The sequence below is a fragment of the Diceros bicornis genome, chromosome 27 (genome assembly GCF_020826845.1).
Source record: "Diceros bicornis minor isolate mBicDic1 chromosome 27, mDicBic1.mat.cur, whole genome shotgun sequence".
NCBI classification, from domain to species: domain Eukaryota; kingdom Metazoa; phylum Chordata; class Mammalia; order Perissodactyla; family Rhinocerotidae; genus Diceros; species Diceros bicornis.
This window is the reverse complement of record NC_080766.1, coordinates 27,021,692-27,046,875: the sequence shown is the minus strand read 5'-3', so window position 1 is coordinate 27,046,875 and position 25,184 is coordinate 27,021,692. Positions and strand designations below refer to the sequence as shown.

The following is a 25,184-nucleotide window of genomic DNA, read 5'->3' as shown; positions in this document are numbered from 1 at the left end:
CACTTTATGGAATCATCTCTCACTGTCCCCAGAGCCAGACTACTTTAAAAATATTCCCCACGAACTCAAGGCCAAGGTTATGTGTAAACAATAAGTTAGACTAAAACCAAAAATGATCTTTTGGCACGTTATAACCGGTAATTAAAAGGAAGTCATTGTCATCTATACACTGGGGTCTTTGTCTGTTGCTCATTTCTCAGAAAATAACCCCTCCTAGTTCTGCCCTGGTGCATCCCTTTGACATCAAAAGATATTTCAAGGGTTGAGGCTAACTGAGGAAAGTGAGTATCCATCATTTCAGACTTGCCTTGGGGCTTTTATCACCTTATCACCTTTTTTAAGAAAAAATAAATTTGAAAAGTAAATATAGACAAGTGTGACAGCAGGTTTTCTGCCCAATTTCTCAGTGTAAAATCACTCGGGCCTGCTGACTGAGCCTGCTGACGCTGAAGGGGCCAGAGCCTGGCCTTCCTCAAGGAGCAGCCACACCTATCCATATGCTATATTATTTACCAGAGGATCTAGTTTTTAAATGTTATTGTGTGCTTGTAGATTGAAGGAATGAAAAGAAACACTATACCTTCCTTTTAAAATTTCTAAAAATTATTATTATTACCAAGCCTTTAAGATTTTTTGATAATAGCTATGGTAGTGATTCTGCATTATTGGAAATCAGATATTTTTTTATTTTATTTTGTTGTTGTTTTTGCTGAGGAAGATTTACCCTGAGCTAACACCTGCGCCAGTCTTTCTCTATTTGGTATGTGGGTTGCTGCCACAGCATGGCTGCCGACGAGTGGTGTAAGTCTGCACCCAGGAGCCGAACCCGGGCCACCAAAGCGGAGCATGCCAAACTTAACCACTAGGCCATGGGGCTGGCCCCGGAAATCAGATATTTTTAAACTGACAACTTGTAGTACTCTGGTCGAAAAAAAAAAGCTTAATGATCTTCCTTTATACTCCTACCTCTACCCTGAAAAGTCACAGATGAAAAAGTAAAAATACTTTTATTTTTAAATATCATTAACTTTTTTTTTTTAATTTTTATTTATTTACTTATTTATCCCCCAAAGCCCCAGTAGATACTTGTATGTCATAGTTGCACATTCTTCTAGTTTCTGTATGTAGGACGCGGCCTCAGCGTGGCCAGAGAAGCAGTGCGTTGGTGCATGCCCGGGATCCGAACCCGGGCCGCCAGCATCGAAGCGCACGCACTTAACCGCTAAGCCACGGGGCCAGCCCTAAATATCATTAACTTTAAAGAGCTTATTGATACGTTCCCTTCAGTATTCCCAGACAGGCTTTTCAATCAGGCTACTTTAAGAGGAAAACAATCAGAAAATCTGGACTAAATCTAAAGTAACAGATACGCAAGTCACAGAGCTAATTGTTGATGATCTAGTCATGGAAGAGTTTAATGACACAGACATCCTGTCACAGGCTGGTGACAGTGACTATTCTGACATGGCTGGCACTGGGGTCAGGGCATCCGCAAGCGAGCTTTTGTGCATTTCCCTGATATTGTAAATATGAAGGTTTGGAGTTTTTTTTAAATTTCAATTTATTTAAACAAAACAAAATAAGAAACAACAACAACAACAACAACAAAAAAAACAGTTCACCCATTTCTCCCACCTCTAACCCCCTCATATTATAAATATGAGACTCCACTTAGCACCTTTCCAGGCCAGGAAGGCAGCCGTAGTGAACTGCCTGATCATCATCATGTATCAAACTTGGTCTGCTTCAAGTCACTGTGCAAACCTTTGTGTGCTCAGGCCCCTGGTTCTCTGCATTGTCTTCCCAGCTCCTAGAGCAGCCCTTTCCATCACTTCTCTGTGCATGTGCCGCCATCTTTCCTGTTGCCCCCTTCTCTCTCCACTTAACAAGCAATGGTATCAGTCCTCTCTTCTCCATCATTTTAGTTCTAATAAGTTTTTTTTCTCCAAATGCAGGACAGTCATTAGGCCAGTGCTTGAAATGACCTTACCAGAGTTCCAGATTTTGTATTCATTGTGTATGAGCTGTTGCTGCTTTGGGAGCCAACTTTTGGATTCCCTAGCAAACGGATGCCATTCTTAAACCATGCGTATTCAGGAGCTGGATTCCCTTCTTTATCTTGACATCGTAGCTCTACCACGGTTCCACTCAGAGCAGAATTGGGTACTTCACACGATGGAACTGCTGGAGCCACTGAAGGATGGAAGTCAAATGGGATTGGTTATTTATACGTTAAACAAGGATTTTAACAACCAGGTAAAGATGGACTTATCGGACACCTGTGAGAGAGATTGGCTGCTTGTTCAGACCTATTTCCTTTCTTCAGGAGCACACTTCTAGACCACATTTGTCAGGCCCCTTGTAGCCAGATGGGGTCATATGCATAAGTTCTAGTCAATGAAAAGTGGGGAAAAGTGACATATGCCATTTCCAGGCCTGACCCGTAAAAGCCTCCTGCATGATTCTCATTCATTCACACCCTTTGCCCCTTCCTACTACCAAGTAGGTGTCAACACCCATGGTGACCTCAGAAAGCCATGTATTGAAGATGCCAAACTTACATTAGGTTGGATTTCTAATGATTTTGTGAAGTAAAGCAATACTGTTCCACTACTATCTCTGCCCCAACTATTTAGAATTCACTTATATAAGAAAGAATTTTCTATCATGTTCAGCCACTCACTGAGAGTTCAGAGCTTTATTGCAAGCATTACGTTAGCTTCTACAACAGCTATTATTTTTTAGATAAACAGTCTACTTTTTTCCTCACCAATGGTTTTAATGCTTCATTACCAACTATATTCAAAAGAAGTCAAATCTGAATATATTTTTCAGGCCTGGTATTCAAACTAAAATCCCATTCTGCCTAGAACTGGCCAAGTTAGAAAATACCTGAGTTAGGGTTATTCTGATCCCAGGAATTTGTAAAGTAAATCAGACATTACTAGGTGACTTAAATTCAGGAAAACCCAGAACTCCAAGTTGTAGGCAGAATTCCAAGATGGTCTCCCAAGTTCCCCCGTCCTGGTGTATACACACTTTCTCTCAGTTATTCAATCAAACATTAATGTAGGTACTACTCTGAAGGGATTTTGGAGATGTAATTAAGGTCCCAAATCCATTATCTTTAAGATAGATTATGTAGATGAGTCTGACCTAATCACATGACCCCTTTAAAAGCAGTTTTCTCTGGTTGGTCACAGAAGGGAAAGTCAGAGATTCAAAGCACAAGGATTCGACATACTTTCATTGGACTGTAGATGGCGGGGGCGCCACGTGGCAAGGAATGTGGTGGCTCTAGGAGTTGAAATGTGGCCCCCAGCTCATAGCCAGCATTGAATGAGGACCCCGGTTCTACAACCACAAGGAACTGACATCTTCGAACAACTTGGCAGCCGATTTTCCCCAGAGCCTCCAGACAAGAACTCTGCCCAGCTGATACCTTGGTTTCAGCCTTTTGATACCCCCGGTGGAGAACCCAGCCATGTCAGACTGGACTTCTGATCTACAGAACTGTGAGCTAATAAATGGGTGGTGTTTTAAGCTGCTAAGTTTGTGATCATTTGTTATGTAGCAAAAGAATAATAATACAACAGGTGAATCTCCTGCAATATTTTCTGAATTAAATTTCTTCTATTTTAGTGCATCACTAGTATTTTAGGAAGAGCCTGGACTATATAGAAAGATGAAGAGGAGTTACTTTATTCTCTTTGCTTGGTAGTTTAACATCTATGGAGAAGCAAAGATCATGTTCCTCCACTCATTGTCATCATGAGCTGTTAACATCTATCAGGGATTCTTACAGTAACTAAATATATTGGTTTTTGAGTTAACCCCATCAGGATCCAAATCCTGGTCCAGACACCTCCCAGCTCTGTAGCCTTGGGAAAATCATTTAGCTTCTATTTCCTCATCTGGAAAAAATCAAGTTGTCAGTGAAGATTAAGTAAAATTAGATATGTGAAAGAGCCTAACACATACTAGCTGCACAATAAATGCTAATTTCCTTTCTTTACTGAATAACTTCTAATATTTCCCCTGGCCTACTCTTTTGTTTTATTGCTTTTCTATCATCTGATGTGATACTATTTTATTTGGCAGGAGAAATAATACATATACTGAAAGCTATTGAAAAATAAACTCTTGGGGAAAATGCTCCTATGCACAGTGTAGGACTGTTAAGATTTGCCTCAACCTTAAATGAAGAGATTTCATCATAATGAATTAGTAACAGTAAAATGTCAGCAGCGTATGAGATGAAGGCGAGAAATAGCCGAGACCTTGCAGGAAAGGTGGTGCTGGTGGTCTCTGTAACTGCGGCCCTGAGTTGCCTCACTGCCCCAGGGCTGGGTGATGGGGATGACGGTGGGGAACAGTTATCACACGGATACAAACACATCACCTAGTACTTCTAGAGTGACCGTATCCTCTTCCAGGTTCTGGCCTTGCTCGGATGGGGCACTAACTTCACAACGATATTTCCCGGCATCGTTTCTTGTAACATTTTTGATCCGTATACTGAAATCTATCATCTCAGCTCGATGTTTAAAATCACCTTTTAGAAAAAGAAGACAATGATGTTAATCATACTGCAAATAACTTTCCATATACTGCCTTCCTCAAGTCACTTCATTTAGTAACCAATGGATTTATTTTCCTATTAATAAACTCAATTTAAATACTTAAAAATTGCACTTGGGTGCTACTATTTCAAATTTCTTTCTTTCTTTTTTTTTTTTTTTTTAGAACATACTGTTCACAAAAGAACATTCAGTTCCATATTCTCATATTTTATATTCTCATATTTTATTTTAAAGAATTCAACCATCGTTCTTGCCTCACCCCCTCTCTAGTATGCTTATAAAAATATTCCCATCTTTGGGCCCGTCGCTGGCATAGCGGTTAAGTTCTCATGCTATGCTTTGGCAGCCTGGGGTTCAAAGGCAGATCGTGGGCGTGGACTGATGCACCACGCATCAAGCCATTCTCTGGAAGCATCCCATGTACAAAATGGAGGAAGAGAGCACAGATGTTAGCTCAGGGCCAATCTTCCTCAGCAAAAAGAGGAACATTGACAATGGACATTAGCTCATAGCCAAGCTTCCTCACAAAAAAAAAAAAAAGAAAATTCCCATCTTCAAAAGATACTGGAGGGCCGGCCCGGTGGCGCAAGTGGTTAAGTGCGCGTGCTCCGCTTCGGTGGCCCGGGGTTTGCAGGTTCGGATCTGGGGCGCGCACCGACGCACCGCTTGGTAAGCCATGCTGTGGCGGCATCCCACATAAAGTAGAGGAAGATGGGCATGGATGTTAACTCAGGGCCACTCTTCCTCAAGAAAAAAGAGGAGGATTGGCATCAGATGTTAGCTCAGGGCTAGTCCTCCTCACAAAAAAAAAAAAAAAAAGATACTGGAAAACCTAGGTTAATTAGCTAGAACAGTAACTTTACATGTTACATGTAAGTGGCCCAAATGATCCCGCCACAAAAGAAAAGATGAAGGGGGTCTTAAAAACATTCTTTTGCTTAGTTTTTGCTAGTAATGTGCATGGAATTAAAATAGTGTTTTGCATAACGTTCAGGTGCCAGAATGGCAATTGTAGGAAATTCAAGTAAAGACAGCTGTGCAGAGGGATATTTTACATTTTCTATTAACTTTAAATATTTGTTCACTTGTTTAATTATTTAAAATTAAAACAATACATAGCATTAAAAATGTTTATTATACTTCTTAAATTATATTTCCAACTTTTAAAATGTTTATAATGTAAAATTTCAAGCATACACAAATTAGAGAGTAGAGTAAATGAACCTCAATGTACCCACCACCCAGCTATAACAGTAATCAATGTATGGCCCATCGTACATCATCTGTACCTCTAACCACTGGATTATTTTAAAGCAAATCTCAGACATCATAGCCTTTCATCCATCATTATCAACACTTTACATTAAAAGCTCATTAGCTATTCAACAGGAAGAGTAGGGAGTAGAGAGAAATGTATAACAAATAAAAAATAAAATAAGAAAGCTCTAGGTACAGGTAGTCATATTTTCTGTCCCATAAGTCTTAACTCCCTAGGCTTCTCAGTGATGGCCCAGCTTTCCCAATGGAGATACTGAAATAGGGTGAAATTATTACAACTGAGAACTGACCCTCCATCCCAACCCCGCACCATCTTTTCTTCCTTTCTCTCAAGAGTTTAATTTTACTGGGACAGCAAAAACAATTACATTTTACATCCTTTAAGACTGAGCTGAGAAATGAAGGGTCCAGGGCCTCAACAGAGTTCACCTACTTCCATTCTCTGTCTTCTGTTTCTGTGGTTATTGTGTTCTAGGTCTCAGTCACTGTTGGTTTCATCTCATGCTTCCAGAAACACATTTTCAGTAATCAGCCCTGCCCTGTTCTCATTTGTAAATTAAAGTATCCAGGCTGTACTTGTGTTCTCTTGCTCTCACCTCCTCAAGTATACAGCTTCTTACCTTGAAGAGCCTGTTGATAGTAGACAAAGGAGACACTCCGCCCCAGTTTCTTCCACTCTAATCTGGAGGAAATGGTCTTCTTTGGATATTTACAGGCTAAAATAACCTCTAGGAACAGTGACAAAAATACTTGTTTTCTAATTGTCCTTATAAATTTATATTTTACTTAACAAATTTTAAACATCATTAAGTTGTTTCTTTATATTGCCATTCATGCATTCGTTCATAAATTACCACGTTGGCTTAACCCAAAGATGAATTAAAAGCATTGTAACTCTTCCACATAATAATTGTGTGACACTGTGCTAATTTCCCTAGTTCTTAAGCCTCAGTTACCGTCTGTAAAAGAAGATAGTATCTCACAGATTTGTTGTGAGCCTTCAAATACAATAATATATGCAAAGCACACACGCCTGGACATAGTAAGTACTTTAAAAATGGCAGCAATGATTAATTATTTATCTTATTCTTCCCAGTCTCAGTGTTCAAGGAGTTCATAGTCTGGTAGAAGAGGCAAATAAGATAATGTAATTTCAGTCCAACGTGATGAGTGTGATAGGATGGAGGTGAGCAGAGAGTGCTTCACACCTAGTGCCTAAGAAAGGCACTTAGACCAGCCCTGGCCGTCGTGCTGTGGAACCCACAAACGTTCCCTCAACATGCTACATTCTCACTCAGATCCCTTCTTTGCTAACCCTCCCTATGAATACATTAATACAAACCCAATATGGTCTTCAACTACATCATTGATTCCTACCCCTTAACTCTATCCAGATAAATTATTAAAAGATTTAACCTTGGCATCAAGTTTAACTGCCTCACTGGAGCTCACTAATGTTGCTTTATTACAGGAAATTTACTGCTGTTATGTCATTAAAGAATTCCTGGAACCTCTGAAGGAACCCCTCTTGTAACTGTCCAAACAAGATGACTTAGGAGGGAAAAATCCAGTGTCTGTCTGCCAGCTGCTTCAAGTTGCCAAAAGGAAACCCCCAGTTCTAAATATTTTTAAAGTATGTTTCAGCCAGGCTCTCGAGTGTCAACTTCATATTTCTGAGACTATTCTTCCCCCACAATGCATATAGTTTGACCTAAAAAGCACAGTATCTTCGACTAGAAGACAAATTATGTTAAAATCCTTTCCATACCTCTTATTTTGATGTTAAGCAGATTTAAGGTCATTTTTAAAAAGAATTCAGGATATTACATGGTATGGTAGATCAGAGAGCAACACCTATAATATTATCCTAGGTTTTATTAAAAATATACACACAGATATAGACAAAAAGAGTATATGAATATGTACTCTTTTTGAATATGAAAATATTAACCCAGTGATGCTTTCTGTGTGACAGAATTATGATTTTTCTTTTTGTTATATGTAGTTTCTAATTTTCTTTTTAGTTCCACACATATTGCTGGAAATACAGAAATAGAATAAAAGGTAATGGAAAACAGAAAGTAAGACAGAAAAAAGAAAGGCAAGGAAAAAAACAAACAAACAAAAGTTGTTTTCAAGGATGTCTAAAGTTTTTAAAGCAGGTTTTAGATTCAAAGAGGCATCATTTTATAGTCGTGTTTACAATTATGCTCCAAAGACAAATGCGTGCTGAGGGACTTGTCTGAGGAAACACGGTTCTGTTCTGTTGATTAAGGAGAATGGGTGGTGACCTTCCGGAGTCTTGAGTTTTAGATAGGTTTCCTTCCCGTATTTTGTTGAGTTTCCAACAATTAAACACACACCCACACTCATATTTAGCTCACACTCCTAGGTCTTCAGAATAAATTTATATTCAAATAATCACATTGTTTCATGTATTTAACTAGAGACACACACACACGCCCCTTTTGGTAAATTCTTCCTGATTTCTGTACTCATTGCTCTATGGAAAATCTCTGGAGAAATTATATTTGAAAATGCCACCAATGGTTTTCCTAAGTGCAGTGACTCCACTCCAGCCTAACTCTCACTGACTATGTAAAATGTGGAAAAATAGTCTATCCAATTCGTCCAAAATATGTTGAGTACCGACTGTGTGTTCAGCATTGTTCTAGAGCTGTATCAGTGAGCAAAAGAAAGATCCTTGCCCTTTCGGATCTTACAGTTTGCAGAGGGAGTCACGCACACAAGGAACATCGTGAAGTGAATTATATAGAATGCCGAGAGGCAATGAGCACTATGGAACGAGAGTAGGCACAGTATAGGAGGGTCGGGAGTGCTGTGGAATGGGGTGCCATTTTAAAAAACAGTCACAGTTCATCTCATTTAGAAGGTAACATTTAACCAAGACTTAAAAGAGGGAATTAGAATTCCCTAGAATTCAAATTTAGAATTCGCCATGTGGTTCTTTGGGAGTGTTCCAATCAAGGGAATAGCCAGTGCCCAGATCCTAAGGCGCCAACACCTTGACTTCCAGAACTGTGTGGAACAGTAGATCCACTGGACTCATGGGGTCAACTCTGAGGATAAAGAACCAAGTAAACTTAGAAGCTAACTACCATGGATTCTGCTTTCTCTTTTCAGCCGACATTCATCACCCATGGCCAGCGTGATTCTGCATCTAGCGCTCAGGATTATTTGCGATAATATAGTGGTTTAAAGCACAGGCTTTGGAGCCAGACCTCTGCCACACACGAGGTGTGTGATATTGGGTAAATTACTTAACTTTTTTTGAAAATTATATTCACATCTGTAAAATGAAAAAAAAAATAACAATACTCATCTCACAAAGTTGTTGTAAAGATTAAATGAGATAATGTATTTACATACTTGGGTGCACATGGTGCTTTGTATGTGCTCCATAAATGGTCATTATTACTTTCACCCATGAGGAACTTCTCTGAGTTGTAGCTGTAAGCTTGCCTTGACATGATAGAAATCCACACTTTAAACATCATAAATTTACCTAAAAATCACTCAAATTTGAACTAAAATGTTACCTCTGTTTAGACAGCAAAGAATATAATATAGACATAAATGATATTTTCTCAAAACAAGGCATATTAAAACAGAAAAATACACCAACTTTTTCTATTAATATGATTATTTCATTGCCAAAAGTATGTTTCCTTTGGATTGAGAAAAGATAATTCTTTGTTTAGAAAAAGCATTAGCAATGACTATTTTTGCATGTAGCAAAATAGCCCCTTTTAGGAATCACATAGATAAAATCATTGTGAATTTGGATTTTTCTAGGATTCTGTACTGCTGACTATCTTCTGATTTTATTCCCTGTGCTCAAGGCAAAAATCATCAAAATCTTACATAACACAAAAAGAGAACTGATACTATCACCTAGTTCTGAAGAATTATCAGAAATTATTTCTGTGAGGAAAAGCATGCTATCAAGCTCTGATTTATAGCTCTCAGGGTTGGATACTCTCTGTCCAACGCTGCTCACATAATTTATAAGCCTGGCAGAGCCACCCTCATTTCACCCTCATTCTGCTTTTGGCACTGATATGCGAAGTGATACAGAACAGAAGTACTGCAAAGAAGGAATTAATTCACGATTTGTTAACATCAGAGAGACAAGAGACAAAAAATGGAATGAATTGGGTGGAACACACATACACAAATATACAAATCATAAAATATTTTAGACTTTAACTAAAATTAAGTTACTGCATTAAATATCCCAAAACTAAAATGTGGACGAAGATAGAAATTTATTTTTGCTTTATGGAGAGCCAAGTTGGAATGACTGGGGCACATACAAAATGGAATCAAAATGTAATTCTTAATTAAAGGAGCAGAGGTGAAACAAAAAAATAGAAAATACTTATTTGGGAGTAAGTAAGATTAACAGTTGATTGCAATAAATTATAGAAGGATTTTCTACATTAAAAATAAAACATACATTAAAAAGTCATGTAAATGGTATAGGGTTTTAGTTTGGAGTGACGGAAATGTTTTGGAACTAGACAGAGGTGGTGGTTGTACAATATCGTGAATGTACAAGATGCCACTGAATTGTTCACTTTAACATGGTGGATTTTGTTATGTGAATTTCACCTCAATAAATTTTTTTTTAAGTAACGTAAGACTAAAGAATATAACATTGGCATCCTAATTCAGATATCACGGCATAGGGCCTGGGGGTAGGGATGTGTTTCCATGGAAACCAGTTGGACCCAACAGTAAGAACCACCAGGAAAGTAAAAAGTAGGAGAAATTAACTTCACCTCCTTTGTCCTTCAGGGACATCCTGACCCTTCTTTTCTCACTGTGCTCACTCTTTGGGCCTTTCCGTCTCCTTATTGGCATCTTGTTCAGCCTGTCCATCCTCTCTCTAAGAGCTCCATAGTCCCAAATTGCTCCCAATCATTAATTTCCTCTTCCTACCTATCCCCATTTAAAACTAATTCATTATAAAGAGTGTTTTCTTTGCTTAATCATGTAGAATATTAGGACTTAAAAGAAGATTAACCTAAACAGTTACTTAAGTGATTTGTTTTTTTTGAATGATGGGCTGATTCCTATTACAGCATATTTTTACTGAGCGAGTGCATATAACGCTATGTGCCAGGTACTATTGAAAGAACTGGTTAAACACTAATTCATTTAATTCCTCCCCACCCCAGTCCTCTTCTTTACTCTTTCTTTTCTTCAAACCCATCTCTCTTCAACTCCAGAACTTAAGACATACCTGAAGAAGAGGGATCAGACATTTGGGACTTGTCTTAAATGTTTACAATCTCTGGCCTAAACAAGCATCACATTTAAGAAATTGTAATTCTTCTGGTTGCCTAGTAATATTAATTATGTTCTGTAGAAACACAGTAGAAAAGTAGTAGATGGCCAATATGTGAAGTAAACTTACAAAAGCCCTTATGAATTTTTTTTTTGATTATTGATCCTTTTCAAAAAATTTTAATTGTAGCAAAATACACATAACTTAAAATTTATCTTAATAATTTTTAACTGTACAGTTCACTAGTGTTAAGTATATTCACATTGTTGTGCAACTAATCTCTTGAACTTTTTCATCGTGTAAAACTGAAACTTTACACCCATTAAACACCAAATCCTCCTTACGAATATTTTTAAGAAGCTAAAATAAATAACAAAGTGGCACTCCAAAACAGGCTATATTAATGTCATCTTAAATACGTAGAGTGGGGTTTGCAGTGTTAATTTCCATTTACCATATCTAGCTGGCTGGAAACTGCAAGATCTCCATCTCCCAGTTTCACAAATTAGATTTGCTTTGTTGCAGATAATTTATGTAATGAAAGACCTTCTTTGTACATCAGGTCTTTCATTGCATGTCCCCAAATTTCCACCGAGGAGGTGGAGAAAGAGTTCTCAAGGTGGAAACAGCAGGGAAACAGCATTTCAGCCTGAGGAACTAGTATGAGGCAGAGGCTCTAGACAGACAGGAAGATAACATAACATGTCATCCTCGTGAGTCATTTAAATAATATAATCCATGAAAATGAGTAAGGTACTCTACCTTGATACTCTATTGCTGTGACTACTTGATGGTCTTTGGGGGCAGAGAATCCATAGGCCTTATGATCTGAAAGATTAAAACAGATAGGACAATTAAAATAGTACAAAAGGTCTCTTTTTAAATGTTTGAATGGGATGCAAAATTAAAGAAAATTGGCCTAAAGTTTGGTGACAGTTTTACACAATTCATAACAAATAAGTTTTTTGTTTGTTTTTTGTGTGGAAGATCAGCCCTGAGCTAACATCCAATGCCAATCCTCCTCTTTTTGCTGAGGAAGACTGGCCCTGGACTAACATCCGTGCCCATCTTCCTCTACTTTATATGGGATGCCGCCACAGCATGGCTTGACAAGTGGTACAACGGTGCGCGCCCGGGATCCAAACCTGCCAACCCCGGGCTGCCGAGAAGGAGCGCGCGCACTTAACCGCTGCGCCACCAGCCAGCCCCACAAATAAGTTTTAAAGTACCAAAATGAAAAAACCAAGTCACACCACATACGTCTCTTTCATTTTCTGTACTGTGGTTTTGGCCTTTAAGCATTTCCTAAAGAAGAACCCCTGGATCTATTAGGGCCCCACAACAGACAACACTCTTTCACAAGGCTAATTGTGAATAAGAGCTTAAATCCTTAATTCAGCTTAATATGCAATCTAGTGTCACAGGGTACTATGCTCCAAATAAAAGCTAATTATTTTTAGTGCCTTATTCAAGGGTATAAATTGCTTTAAGAAATCCATGACTATACCTATATCATAAAGAAATGAGTCATTATGACTATTGTGGCTAATGTGATCTGATAGTTATACAGTGATGATGATGATAATGATGGTGACATCATCACCACTCCCATAAACTTATACAGAAATTTTCATTTAAAAAAGTGCTTATACACACTTTTTAAAAATTCGATAAAATTCAATATTCAAAACAACCTGGTGTGGTAGGCATTATTAAAACTTAAACAACAAAGTAACAGAATCAGGAATTAAAACTTTCTAATCCAATCTTTGATATGTATCACTCTGTATTATTTCATTTTACGGAGGTCATTCTTATAGTTCAGTTTAATGACCATGTTTAAAAATAATTTAAATCACTTCCTATAAGTATACATCTCTGAAATATAAATGCTACAAGGGCAAGATTTTTGCCTGCTGTATTCTCTGATATAGCTTGAACACCTAGAACAAGTGCCTGGCATAAATCAAGGTACAATAAATATTTGTTGAACAAATGAATGAGACCACTCCTTACCGTATACTAATGAGAAGAATCCAGTAAACGGAGTCAGATCAAACTGATACTAATGAAGAGTTCCTGAAGGCAAGCAATTCTTTTGGGAGGGTGTTATAAATATATAATATTGGATTGGTGTTGCTTATTTCAAAATCAGAATAATGCAAAGCATTCTTGCTGGTTATCTTGAGTAAATAATTTAGGCCAAACAATCCAAGTGCTGTCCTCCATTATTCATCTCAAAAATCATATATGAAATAACCTAAGACCAAGTTACACTGATCATAAAAATCTAAAGGTTATTTCTTGAAGATATATTTCCACAGTTTACTAAAATGCTATTTCTCTGCTCACGCTATCATCTGTCTTCATACGATTTAATGACTCAGTTTACACCAAAAGAAAAATGACCTCTCTGTTCCCATATTCAATGGACACTTTTCAGTCTTTATCTTATTCGATCTCTCTGACATCGGGCTCTGTTGACTCCTTTGAATTCTAGACTCTCTCCTAGTCTTCGTTCTGTGTCCCTAAGGGTTCTTCTTCCTCCTTGTTCTGTCCGTCCATCCATCCATCCATTCATCCATCCATCCATCCATCCATCCACTGCTTTTCTGACTCAACTAACTCTTTTCTATATAATCCTTTATACTCTCATTGAGTCAACTGTCATTTATTTGCTAACAAGTCCTAAATCTGTACCTCCAGCCCTAATCTCTCTCCTGAGATTAAATCCATAGACTCCTCTTTCTGCTGCATATCTATATCTCCATTTCCTATAAGCACCACAAACTCATGGCCAAAACTGAACTCTGCTTGCCCCCAAACTTTGTTTCCTTTCTACAGTTCCTATCATAGCGAAAGGTACCACAATCCACATGTTCACTCTTACCAGAAAATCAGGCATTGTCCAAGATGTATCCGTCCTCTCATCTATTTAACTCATCAGTTTCCGTCTATAGACAGAATTGTGTGCCATCCATGACAATGTTTTGAAATATTTGCCTTTTCCCCTCCTTGCCCTCCCCTACGTTCATGCAGCCAAGTGTTTGCCTCAGGGAGGCCATGTGGGAAGCCAAAATCAGACAGAGAAAAGCAGAGGACCTCCTGCCTCTCCATATTTAGAAACCCTGGCCATGAGGGAAATGGAAACGACTCATAGCTTAGGCAAACATTTGAGAGAAACCATCATGAGTAAAGTATGTCTTCCCCCCAGACTCAGGGTAGAGAAGAGGAAGTGAGTTGGATAACATGGACCTTAGGGGGCTCTTAAGAAAGAACAACAATAGCCAACACTTATCAATGTTTTTAAGCACAATTTATTAAGCACTTAGGTGTCAGGCAATAGTCCAAGTGCTTTACAAGTATTAACTCATTTAACTCTCATAACAATTATCTGTGGTAGGGTACCATTTTTATCTACATTTTTCAGTTGGTGAAATTGAGGCACAGAGAAAGTAAGAAACTAGGACAAGGTTATACAAGTAGTAAGTGGTGGAGTTGGGATTTGAACTCATCTAGTCTACACCCAAAGCCCACATTGTTTATTACTCTACTGTACTGGGCCCCACGTCACATTCCCACCAAGCTGAACTATGAGGAAGGACTGTAGATTAACAAAGATGTTAAGTTCCATTGGTCTAATGAAGATGGGATAGGTTGAGAAATTGGTGGTTATAATGAAGGCAAAAGACTGGCTCTGAAGCATAACAAGAAGGTAGAAGCTAAGAGGCTGTGACTGGAGAGTAGGATACCCAGGTAATCTCAGAGGGAAGGCTCCAGCCAAGGGTTTCTCAGTGTGGACAATACTGACATTTGGGACTGGATCATTCTTTTTCGTGGGAGGCTGTCCTGTGCATTGTAGGATGCTTTGCAGTATCCTTGGCTTCTACCCACTAGATGCCAGTAGCATCCCTGCCCCGCCCCCCCATTCCAAGTCGTGACAACCAAAAATGTTTCTAGACACTGCCAAATGTCCCCTGAGAGTAAGGGTGGGGAAATCATACCTGGCTGAGAACCACTGCTCTAGACTTACAGCTAGGCTGGTTTTAAGAACCAGAAATAGAAATAAACAAATAAACTAAAGGTGGGCAAAGAACCATGTGTTCAAGGATTTTGAAAATTCCTATGAGATCAGAATTTCTTAACTCTGAAATAATTTATTATACTTTGGGAAAGGAGAGACAAATCTTTCAAAAGCCGTGGCATTTTTAAAAATTTATTCATCTATATGTACATTGATGTGTAAATTAGTCTTCCATTGTGCTAGACTTTATCACTCCTAAGGAATACATACTATTCCAGATAATTTTATTTTTCTCTTCTCTCTCCCTTAGAAGCCTGGACAGCAAATCTAACTGTGAAATTAAAAATCTCAAAAACCTACAGGCCTCAAATGGCTAACATTGTTAGCTCTTCTGTCTAACATTGTTCAACCATTTAGGTTGTATATCTTTAAATTGCAAACATCTTCATTTGGGAAATTACCAAACCTGGTGTCTATGTGAAGAACGTAAGACTGAACTGATCCTTTTTTTTAATTGACAGCTGTAAATATATTTGTATAATACAGTGAGCCACGTGGTTCAGTCTTAGAGAGGTGTCAAGGCCACCAAAGAATAATTTTGAAATAACTCTTTTGTTTGTGTATTTCAAAAACCATGAAGCGGTCCAAGCAATCTTTTATTTTTCTTGTGTGTGAGGAAGATCAGCCCAGAGCTAACATCCGATGCCAATCTTTCTCTTTTTTTGCTGATGAAGATTGGCCCTGGGCTAACATCCATGCCCATCTTCCTCTACTTTATATGGGACGACACCACAGCATGGCTTGACAAGTGGTGCGTCGGTGCATGCTTGGGATCCGAACCTGCAAACCCCGGCCACCGCAGCGGAGTGTGCGCTTAACTGCTGCACCACCTGGCCGGCCTCCCCAGGCTATCTTTTTTTTTTTTTTTTTTTTTTTTTGTGAGGAGATCAGCCCTGTGCTAACATCCGCCAATCCTCCTCTTTTTTTGCTGAGGAAGACGGCCCTGGGCTAACATCTGTGCCCATCTTCCTCCACTTTATATGGGACGCCGCCACAGCATGGCTTGCCAAGCAGTGCGTCGGTGCGCGCCCGGGATCCGAACCAGCGAACCCCGGGCCGCCGCAGCGGAGCGCGCGCACTTAACCGCTTGCGCCACTGGACCGGCCCCTCCCCAGGCTATCTTTTTAAATATCCATTTTCCCTTTTCCATACACTTTTGTCACATACTTGAATATGTCCCATATTCCTCTGAACCCCACCTCTACCCGTCATGCCTTTCTTTTCCAGCTCCTCCTCATCTTCCCCAGTTTTATTCTGTGGAGTCCAAAGGTAGGGCCTGGCTCTTCAGAGAGCAGGGGGAGGGAAGAGACTAAGCTGACTAAGCCAGAATCCTCTTACGTGAGCTGGAGAAAAGACAGGCCCTTATATGTACTTGCTGCATCACACCTACATTTAAATAACATGATAGCCGAATGTTTTGCCAATGATTCTGATTCCAAACCATTATTCTGTGAAACTTTCAAATTGCACTTTGAAAAAGTCTCTTTTCTCCTCTAGCAATGTGTAAATTAGTGCCCGCAGAGAAGTCCTGATTATGACTGGCGTTTCTTGCGATTTTTGAACTATTTTAGTACACTTTTAAGACAAAACAATGAAGACACATATTCCCTAGAAACAGTGGAGGGAAAAATCTGGGCAAAATAGGAAAAGATAATCTTTGTTCCCACCACATTATCATATCTTTGAACTTTTCAAACACCAAACTGCCTACTGAGAATGTTTATTTTCTTCAGGAGGCTTGGGCCTTCCTTTCAATTGAGGCACATGCAGTCCAATCTGAGACTGGAAAATTTAGGACTGGGTTGAATCATTTCCCTCCTTTCTCAATTTCAGTTTTGTACTTGCTAAAACTTTTTTGGGTAAGGATTTCTTAAGTTTTCAAAAATCACTTTAAACATTCTATGGAAAATAGCCATTAACTTCAGGAATTTTATTATTTTCCTCGTAACTTTTATATGTATATATCTGAATAGAAAAAAAAGTCAATTCAAAAAATATGATTTGGCAACACTATGAAGGCAAAAAAATTATAAATAGAATTAATTGAAAGGTAGTATTTCTTGGTAGCTGAATATGTCTTTTTGTGATTTTAAGCGTCTTCTCCTTCTAGCTATGTTGTTTCCTCTAATTCTATTTACTTCAAGGTTTGCTCTTGATTAAGCAAAAATATTTAAAATGCATGGTGACCTATGATGAACGTATTTAAACAGAAAGTTCTGAATCTTAAAAAAAGTTATTTATTATAAGATTTATACCTTGTTTTAGCCTTTCCAGTCTTGGAATTCAGTTTTATTTTTTTTTAACTTGCACCCAATAACTCTTTTTATGAAAACAAAATGTTGGGTTTGTATCAACATTTCCTTAACAGATGTTAGGAATAGTCTCTGTTGGCTGCTTTCTTGAACTGATTTTTATTTTTTCTTCACTTTTCCAGAATAAGTTAAATAGAAAAATAAAGAAAAAATTGTGGTGGAGGTCCACTGGTTGAGGTCAACAATTGTTTTAAAGTTAGCTACAAAACATCTTTAATAGTTATGGATGTGTTCCAAAATTGCTGGCAGAAGTTCACAAAATGAGGTTAAGAGATAATTATTTCCACAACTGCAAGCAACTCCAAGTCAAGTAATTCCTAGTCAAATGAAATCTTTTGTGTTTCTTTTCTCCCCAACTGTAAGAATAAAAGTTCTCATATCGTCTTTCATTCTTCTAAAATAATCTGGTTTGACTAAGAATAAATACTCTCTTTATACTACCACAATTTTTAAATTTACTATAAAAATGTTTGTTTAAATTAGCCCTTTTAATTGAAAACAGGCTTAGGAAAACTGACATGTTATAGAGGTTTTCTGTTTGTTTTAAAAGTACTTTACAGAGAGTACCATGCATAAAAGTAAGTTATAAAATCTGTAGATATAAATTATTTCAAAAGTTTTCAAGAATAAAAATTAATAGCCATGTGGTTTTGATAATCACTGATATACAATTATTACACTAACAAATATTAAAAAGATGCACAGGGCTAGCAGTAACAAATAAAATAATACCATCCAATATTTATTATGGATAAATATTTGTATGGATAGAAAGTAACCCAATGAGGTAGGAATTAGCAGTTGGATAATATACTCATCTATCTCACTATCATTCAACCATAGCAGGTCTAGAGAGTTGGGGAGGGGGGACAGGGAAGGGGAAGGGAAGAGGAAGAAAGAGAGAGGGAGCAAGAGACAGACATACAGACATACAAACAGACAGATATGTCCTTCTAGTTTTTCAAACTGGACATTCTGGCCCTTCCTGTTCATGAGATATTGATGTCCTATTTTCAGAGAAAGAGAAGCCACATCAAAATGCAAGGGGAAATAAAAAATGTGCTTGACTTAGAGCTACCCATGGCTGATGTCCTGGTGAGTTAACGATGACCTAAAGAATTTAAGGATGATTTTGACTATGAATAAACTTTCCCCTTAAGAACCTAGCATCTAAGCAAGATGTGACTCCATTGTGTTAATATCCTCATTTGACAGATGTGGCGATTGAGAGAGGTTAAGTAGCTTGCTCAAAGTCACAATGCTAGAAAGCAGGGAAACCAAGATGTGCAGCTATATCTAGTTAGTCCAACTCCCCAGACACCCCCGCCCTCCACCTCCCCTTCTCAAACCAGCATAAGGCTTTGTGAGAAAGTAGTACCAAACACAATACTGTCAGACACTCTGTGGACAGCTTCATATCCATTTTCAATCTTTAAGCTTGTAAAAATATCATTCAGAGAGTATATAACAAATTGGCATTTTTAACAGAGAAAGCGTTAATGGGCAAATGTTTATGGTGAATGAACTAATCTGAATAAACCTTGTATAATTATTATAGACTTCACAAAAGTTTTATGCCCCCTCCCCTTTAGTCATTTGTGTACAAGGATGATTAGCGTTTCAGAACCCAGTATAAAGTTGTTTTCATATAAGTTATATGCATTAGTAAATTTAAGGAAACTTTCAGGGCATTCTGTTACCCAAACAACTGCACAATTAAGTTTTTAAGGTGATATTAGATAAAGTTAATAAATTTTCTTACAGTAAAATAAATTCTCAAAATTTTCAAAGAAATGTCCTTCATCACATCTTCAAATGTTTAATGGTGGCCAATGGCATCAAAAAGTCATCAATGGCTGAATTTCTCACCAGGTACTCCCCACTAGGCCATGAAAGAAACCATTTTAGGGTTCTGAGATCTTTCTTTAACATACCCCAAGTGACAATTTCAACCAAACACAATTTTTTCACCAGTGGCATTAACCATAGATTTTAGATAGATGACAATAGTCAACTCAAATCCAGTAAACTCTCAAAACAAGATGAAGAAATGTCATCTTCCAAAATTGATGCCAATAAGAATCACATACTTAATGGAAGGCATGGTTCTTGACGATTCTATGCTCTAATTGGCTCTCCCTAAGATTAAGGTACCAGGAAACAATGGCCCTAAAACTTTATTAGTGTAAAATAAGAAATCATTACTAAAGATGTCAGATATCAAAATAGATACATGGTGTAATGATGAAGAGCATTAAAATGGGAGAGGTGAAGAATAACAAACCTGAGTGTCTCTCTTCACTAACTGACTAGTGTGGTCTGGGTTATGTCTCAGGTATATCCTTACGGTAGAGACGGTGCATCAGGCTTTGAGAGCTTGATGATATTTTAATTTATGATATTCATTGCCCTTTAATCTAAAATTGTAGTTACTAACTCCTAAACTGCAATATGGTTTTTCAAGATTAAAAGTCCAGAACCACCAAAAGTATTTGAATCACATTTCTCAGCAGAAAAGAGCACACTAACATAATTGTCAAATCAATAATTTTTGAGAGCAGGTATTGTAAATCGTTTCTCCAGAGTTTAGGTCAGCTCTGGGCAAATAGCTAAACCCAAGTTTCTGAATCTGGGTTCTGAAGTCTGGTTCTGAATCACCAAGGTATGCAAATCTGGGAATCCCTGCACGATATGTCCTAACAGCTGATACACGCACAGATTACTCAGCGGCTGTTTGGGTCAGGGCATAGCGCAATGGTTATTCTGCAGTCATTTGATACTTATAAATCCACTTAAGCAACATATGTGAGAAGATAGCACTCTACTATGTACTAAGCTCTCTCTACCCCCAACTCTAGTTTTTTATATCTTCAGAGTTTATTTCTCTGCCTTGCTGAATCAATTTCAGAAATCACTACAACAGTTTAATGCGTCAGATGTTTCCATTTTTTAAAAGCACAAAAATGCAGTTATAAATATAGATTGTGTTTTACAGGGATTAACACAAAAAGTACCAAAGATATTCTCTAATATAACCAATCTGTTAAATTCATAATCTGCAAATGAAGTTATCCTTGCATTTCTCAAATGAAGACAGAGCACTACTGTTTTCAATCTTTTTCTGAATTAGAAGATTTGTAAAATATAATGAGTAGGCACATAAAGGGAGGCAGACTAACCATGACTTTAATGAGTCTCAAGCTTTGGGGCCCTCACTTGCATGGCATCTCCCAAGGCTCTGGAGGTAAGGTGGGGAGGGCCTAGGAATGTGTGCGCATTTTGTAAAATTTGCAAGAATAAGATTTTTTTGTATAATTTTCTTAATGAGGGCTCTAGTAACCAATCCTTGCACAAAATTATGGGCTTCTCCTTATTAATGAGTTTATTTAGCCTTCTGGATTTGACCACCCACAATAAAGAAAGTGGTCTCTAGAGTCCATCTTCTGATGTCAACCTTTTTTTTTTTTAAAATAATTTTATTTATTTATTTTTTCCCCCAAAGCCCCAGTGGATAGGTGTATATCATAGTTGCACATCCTTCCAGTTGCTGTACGTGGGACGCGGCCTCAGCATGGCCAGAGAAGCGGTGCATTGCCGCGCGCCTGGGATCCGAACCTGGGCCACCAGCAGCGGAGTGCGCGCACTCAACCACCAAGCCACGGGGCTGGCCCTGATATCAACCTTTAAAATACTTAAGATTTTATACGACCAATAACTTAGCACACACCCTCTCTCAAACTCCAATTCTTAAAATACGAGAGTTGTATGAATTTTATTTTTCAATTCTCCTGCTAGATGGTGATTCATAAAAACTTTAGCCCTAACATTTCATACATGTGTTATTAATTAAATTCTATTACCATAAATGCTTCCAGAAGAGATTTGAAAACTAATCCTGCTTATTGTTGCTTCATATTTCCTTCGATTGGTCTTCAGGAAGCCAAAGGAACCAGAACCATTTATTTTGAAGGGTAGAGCATGGAAACAATAGTTTGGCATTGCTTAACTGTCATATTTTACAACTGTCAGGCAAGATTGCTCAGAATTAGTTACCCTGATTTCTCAGGTACTCTACATCCATGGACAATAATTTCTCTTTTCTTTTGGTAAAGACAGCTCTCTGACTCACTCTTTTATTCCAAAACTGGTCCTACACAGCCAACTGTGAGCTAACACCAAAATGCACTTTTTAGGGTCAATCAACTAGACCAGTAAAAGAAATGGTTTAATGAACATCTGCGTTACGGACTGAATGTTTGTGTCCCCCCAAGAGTCATATATTGAAATCCCAACTCTCAATGTGATGGTTTTAGAAGGTCTGGCCTTTGAGAGGTGATTAGGTCATGAAGATAGGGCTCTCAGGAAGGGGATTAATGGATTCATGCCCTTATAAAATTTAGAGACTCCAAAGAGCTCCCTCGCCCTCTCCACCACGTGAGGACACAGTGAGAAATTGGCAGTCTGCAACCAGGAAGCAGGCTCTCACTAGACATAGAAAGTGCCTTGATCTCAGACTTTCAACCATCAGAACTGTGAGAAATACATATCTTCTGTTTGAGCCACCCAGTCTACGGTATTTTTGTTACAGCAGCCTGAACTCACTAAGACAAACTACATACATTCAAATTAGTGGGGCTCTCGGAGCTGCATCCTGGAATGGTCAAGAAATGAACATATGCTATGAGACACCCAATTTTTGAAACTTATTCAGATCAAGTATCAAAAAGATAGACAAAGGTATTTGTGTCCAAATATGGTATGCAAAAGTCTAATTGTCATAATATAATTCAGGTAAAATGCCTGTTTGATATACTGTACAGCATGAGGATGCTGGATTTGTGACAGAATCTACCAGATATTTTGAAATCATGTAGAGTCAGTCTTAGCACTTCAGTTTCTGATGAGATGGTATCAGAACTGATATCTCACCCATTGGGATAAAGAAATAAACAGTACTGCACCACCACCACCACTATTTTCAACAGCGTGGCTTTTTGACTATTATCTAAAGTCAAACAAAAAGCCACATTAAAGTCCAGATGGGTAAGGGAAAGGGTAGTTTGTTATAAAGGTGACCTAAGTCTTTATTATAGATGGAAATCGAATCATTCTTTGTCTTCAGGAAGTCGTAACTGAAAGAGAGGAAATGAATCCTAGCTGGGTTTGAAACCTAGTGTTATGAATTACTAGTCACATCACCTTGGGCAAGCTACAGCCTTAACCTTCTAAACCTTCATTTCCATTTAAGTAAAATGAAGTGAATAATGCCTGCCTTATTGCTTGTAAAGATTAAATTAAATAAAGTACATAACTGCTTAGCTTAGTTCCTGGCACATGGTAGATTCTCTATAATATTTGTTTCTTGTCTCCCTTTCCTCACTGCACATTGCTTTTTATCCAACGTGGTAATGCAAATTTAGTGTTTCACAAATGATTCCACAAGAATCATGTATTAGGATGGACTACAAAAATAGAGAATGAATTGTTAGGGTTATATCTTTTTCCTCCTTTTTAAAATGATTAGCATGATTTCATTACAGTGGCTGCTTCGAGTAGGAAGCTCTGGGTGTAAATTCTATCTCCTCTTTCGTTCTTGCTATGACACTTTTGGGACAGTTACAGACTCCCTGGGCTGTGTTTCATCATCTGTAAAACATAATTTAGGATGATGAAGCCTTCCCTAACTACCCTTAATTTGACACAATTCATCATACCCTTCTCCTTGACACCCTTTCTGCACTTAGCGTCCAGAACACGCTTTTCTAGTTTTCTTTCTCATGGATCTTATCCTTGGTCATCTCCTCTTCTCTATACTTCTTTCCTTAATGATGTGATCCAGACTCACGGTATTAAACACTCCAAGACGCTAACAACTCCCAAATATATATCTCCAGTCTAGATGTCTCCGCTCTAGACTTGAGAACTTTAGACTCAGATCCAAATGCCTATACAACTTCGCCACTTGAAGGTTTAACAGACATTTCAAACACTTTGTCCAAACCTCCTCTTTCTTTCTAAACCTGCTCTACTTTCCCCACCTCAAATGATTATTCCAGTTGCTCTGGCCAAAACCCTTCTAGTTATCCTTAATGATTCCACTTATCATAGCCCGTATCCAATTCATTAGCAAATCCTACTAGCTCCACCTTCAAAATGCATCCAGAGTCTGACCACTTCTTACTACTTCCATTGCTACCATCTGTTATGAGCACCATCCTCTCTTGCCTGGATCACTGCAATAGACTGGCCTTCTACTCTATCCCGTCCCTCTAAAATCTAATCTCAACACATTCACTAGAGTGATTCTTTAAAATGCTAAATTAGATCATAGCACTCGTTTGCTCAAAAACTTGGACTAGTTCTCCATTTCCCCAAAAGTCAAGGTAAAAGCCGTTCCGTTGGCCTAGTAAGACCCTACACAATTTGGCCTCATTGCCTTTCAGACCTCTTTTCCTCAACTCTTCCCTCTCTCTGCTCCAGAGACACTGGCCTCCATGTTCATCCTCAAAACAGGCCAGGATCTGGCTATTTTCTCTGCCTGAAAGCCTCTTCCTTCAGAGGTCTATTAACTCCCTCACTTCTTCAAGTTGTTGCTCAAAAGACACCTCCTTCATGAAGTCTACTCTGATCACCCTATTTAATATCGCAACCCCACCTTCATCTGATGTTTTCCCTTCCAAATTCCTGATTCTCTTAATCTTACACGGATTTTTCTTTTTTCCATAGTACCTATCCACCTTCTAACCCACTATATAAAGCATTTACGCATTGAGGGCAGGGGCCTTTATTTTCTTTACCTACAACCCAAGGGCCAGGAGTAATGCTTAACATGTAGTAGATACTCAATAAATATTCGCTAAATGAATGGAAATTATGTTATTTATGAAGAAAATGAAAATGGAATATAAAGAGCTATGCTTAATTTTTTAAATGAAGGGATGAGCTGCACAAGATTAAACAACAAAAGATTTTGAAGCAGCCAATTTGAAACTAAAAACATTTAGTTTACCACAACATCACTGTGCAGAATCAATTTTCATATTGTGCTGCATCAAAAAATTAAATATATGAATATACTTGATGCTAAAAATGATAGGAGTCAACTCCTGAAATATCTTTCTGAGTAGTTACCTAAAATGTGATTTTAAATGCCATAAATCACTGTTCTTATTTTAAAAATATCTTTGTCATTTAAGAGTAAAAATAAATTTAATAAAAATACTAATTTTAATAACACAAGGTAAGAAGTTTTATTTTTTAAAATAAAATTACTTGCTTTTAAAAGTTTTGATATAAGACTTAAAATAGCATTGTGGTAGTTAATTCTGTGTCAACTTGGCTGGGCCACATTGCCCAGATATGTGGTCAAACATTACTCTGGATGTTTCTCTGAGTGTGTTTTCAGATGAGATTAACATTCAAGCTGGTAGAATTTGAATAAAGCAGATTGCCCTCCTTAATGTGGGTGGGCTTCATCCAGTCAGTACATCTCCTGAGCAAGAGGGAATTCTGCCAGCAGACAGCCTTCTAACTTAAATTACAGCATTGGCTCTTCCTGAGTCTTCGTCCTACTGGCCCACTCTGCAGATTTTGGACTTGCCTGCCTCCTTAAT

At 38.1% G+C, this 25,184-nt stretch overlaps 1 protein-coding gene across 1 annotated transcript in view; it reads right to left on the bottom strand.

Moving 5' to 3' along the window:
* The window catches only part of JAM2 (junctional adhesion molecule 2), a 61,215-nt gene that overhangs the window by 13,004 nt on the left and 23,027 nt on the right, over positions 1-25,184 (bottom strand). The window contains exons 2-5 of the mRNA XM_058522956.1: positions 11,938-12,003; positions 6,482-6,589; positions 4,403-4,555; positions 1,991-2,193 (exon numbers count right to left, since the gene is read on the bottom strand). Coding sequence (XP_058378939.1) covers positions 1,991-2,193; positions 4,403-4,555; positions 6,482-6,589; positions 11,938-12,003 — 530 coding nt within the window. The remainder of the gene's footprint in view (positions 1-1,990; positions 2,194-4,402; positions 4,556-6,481; positions 6,590-11,937; positions 12,004-25,184) is intronic.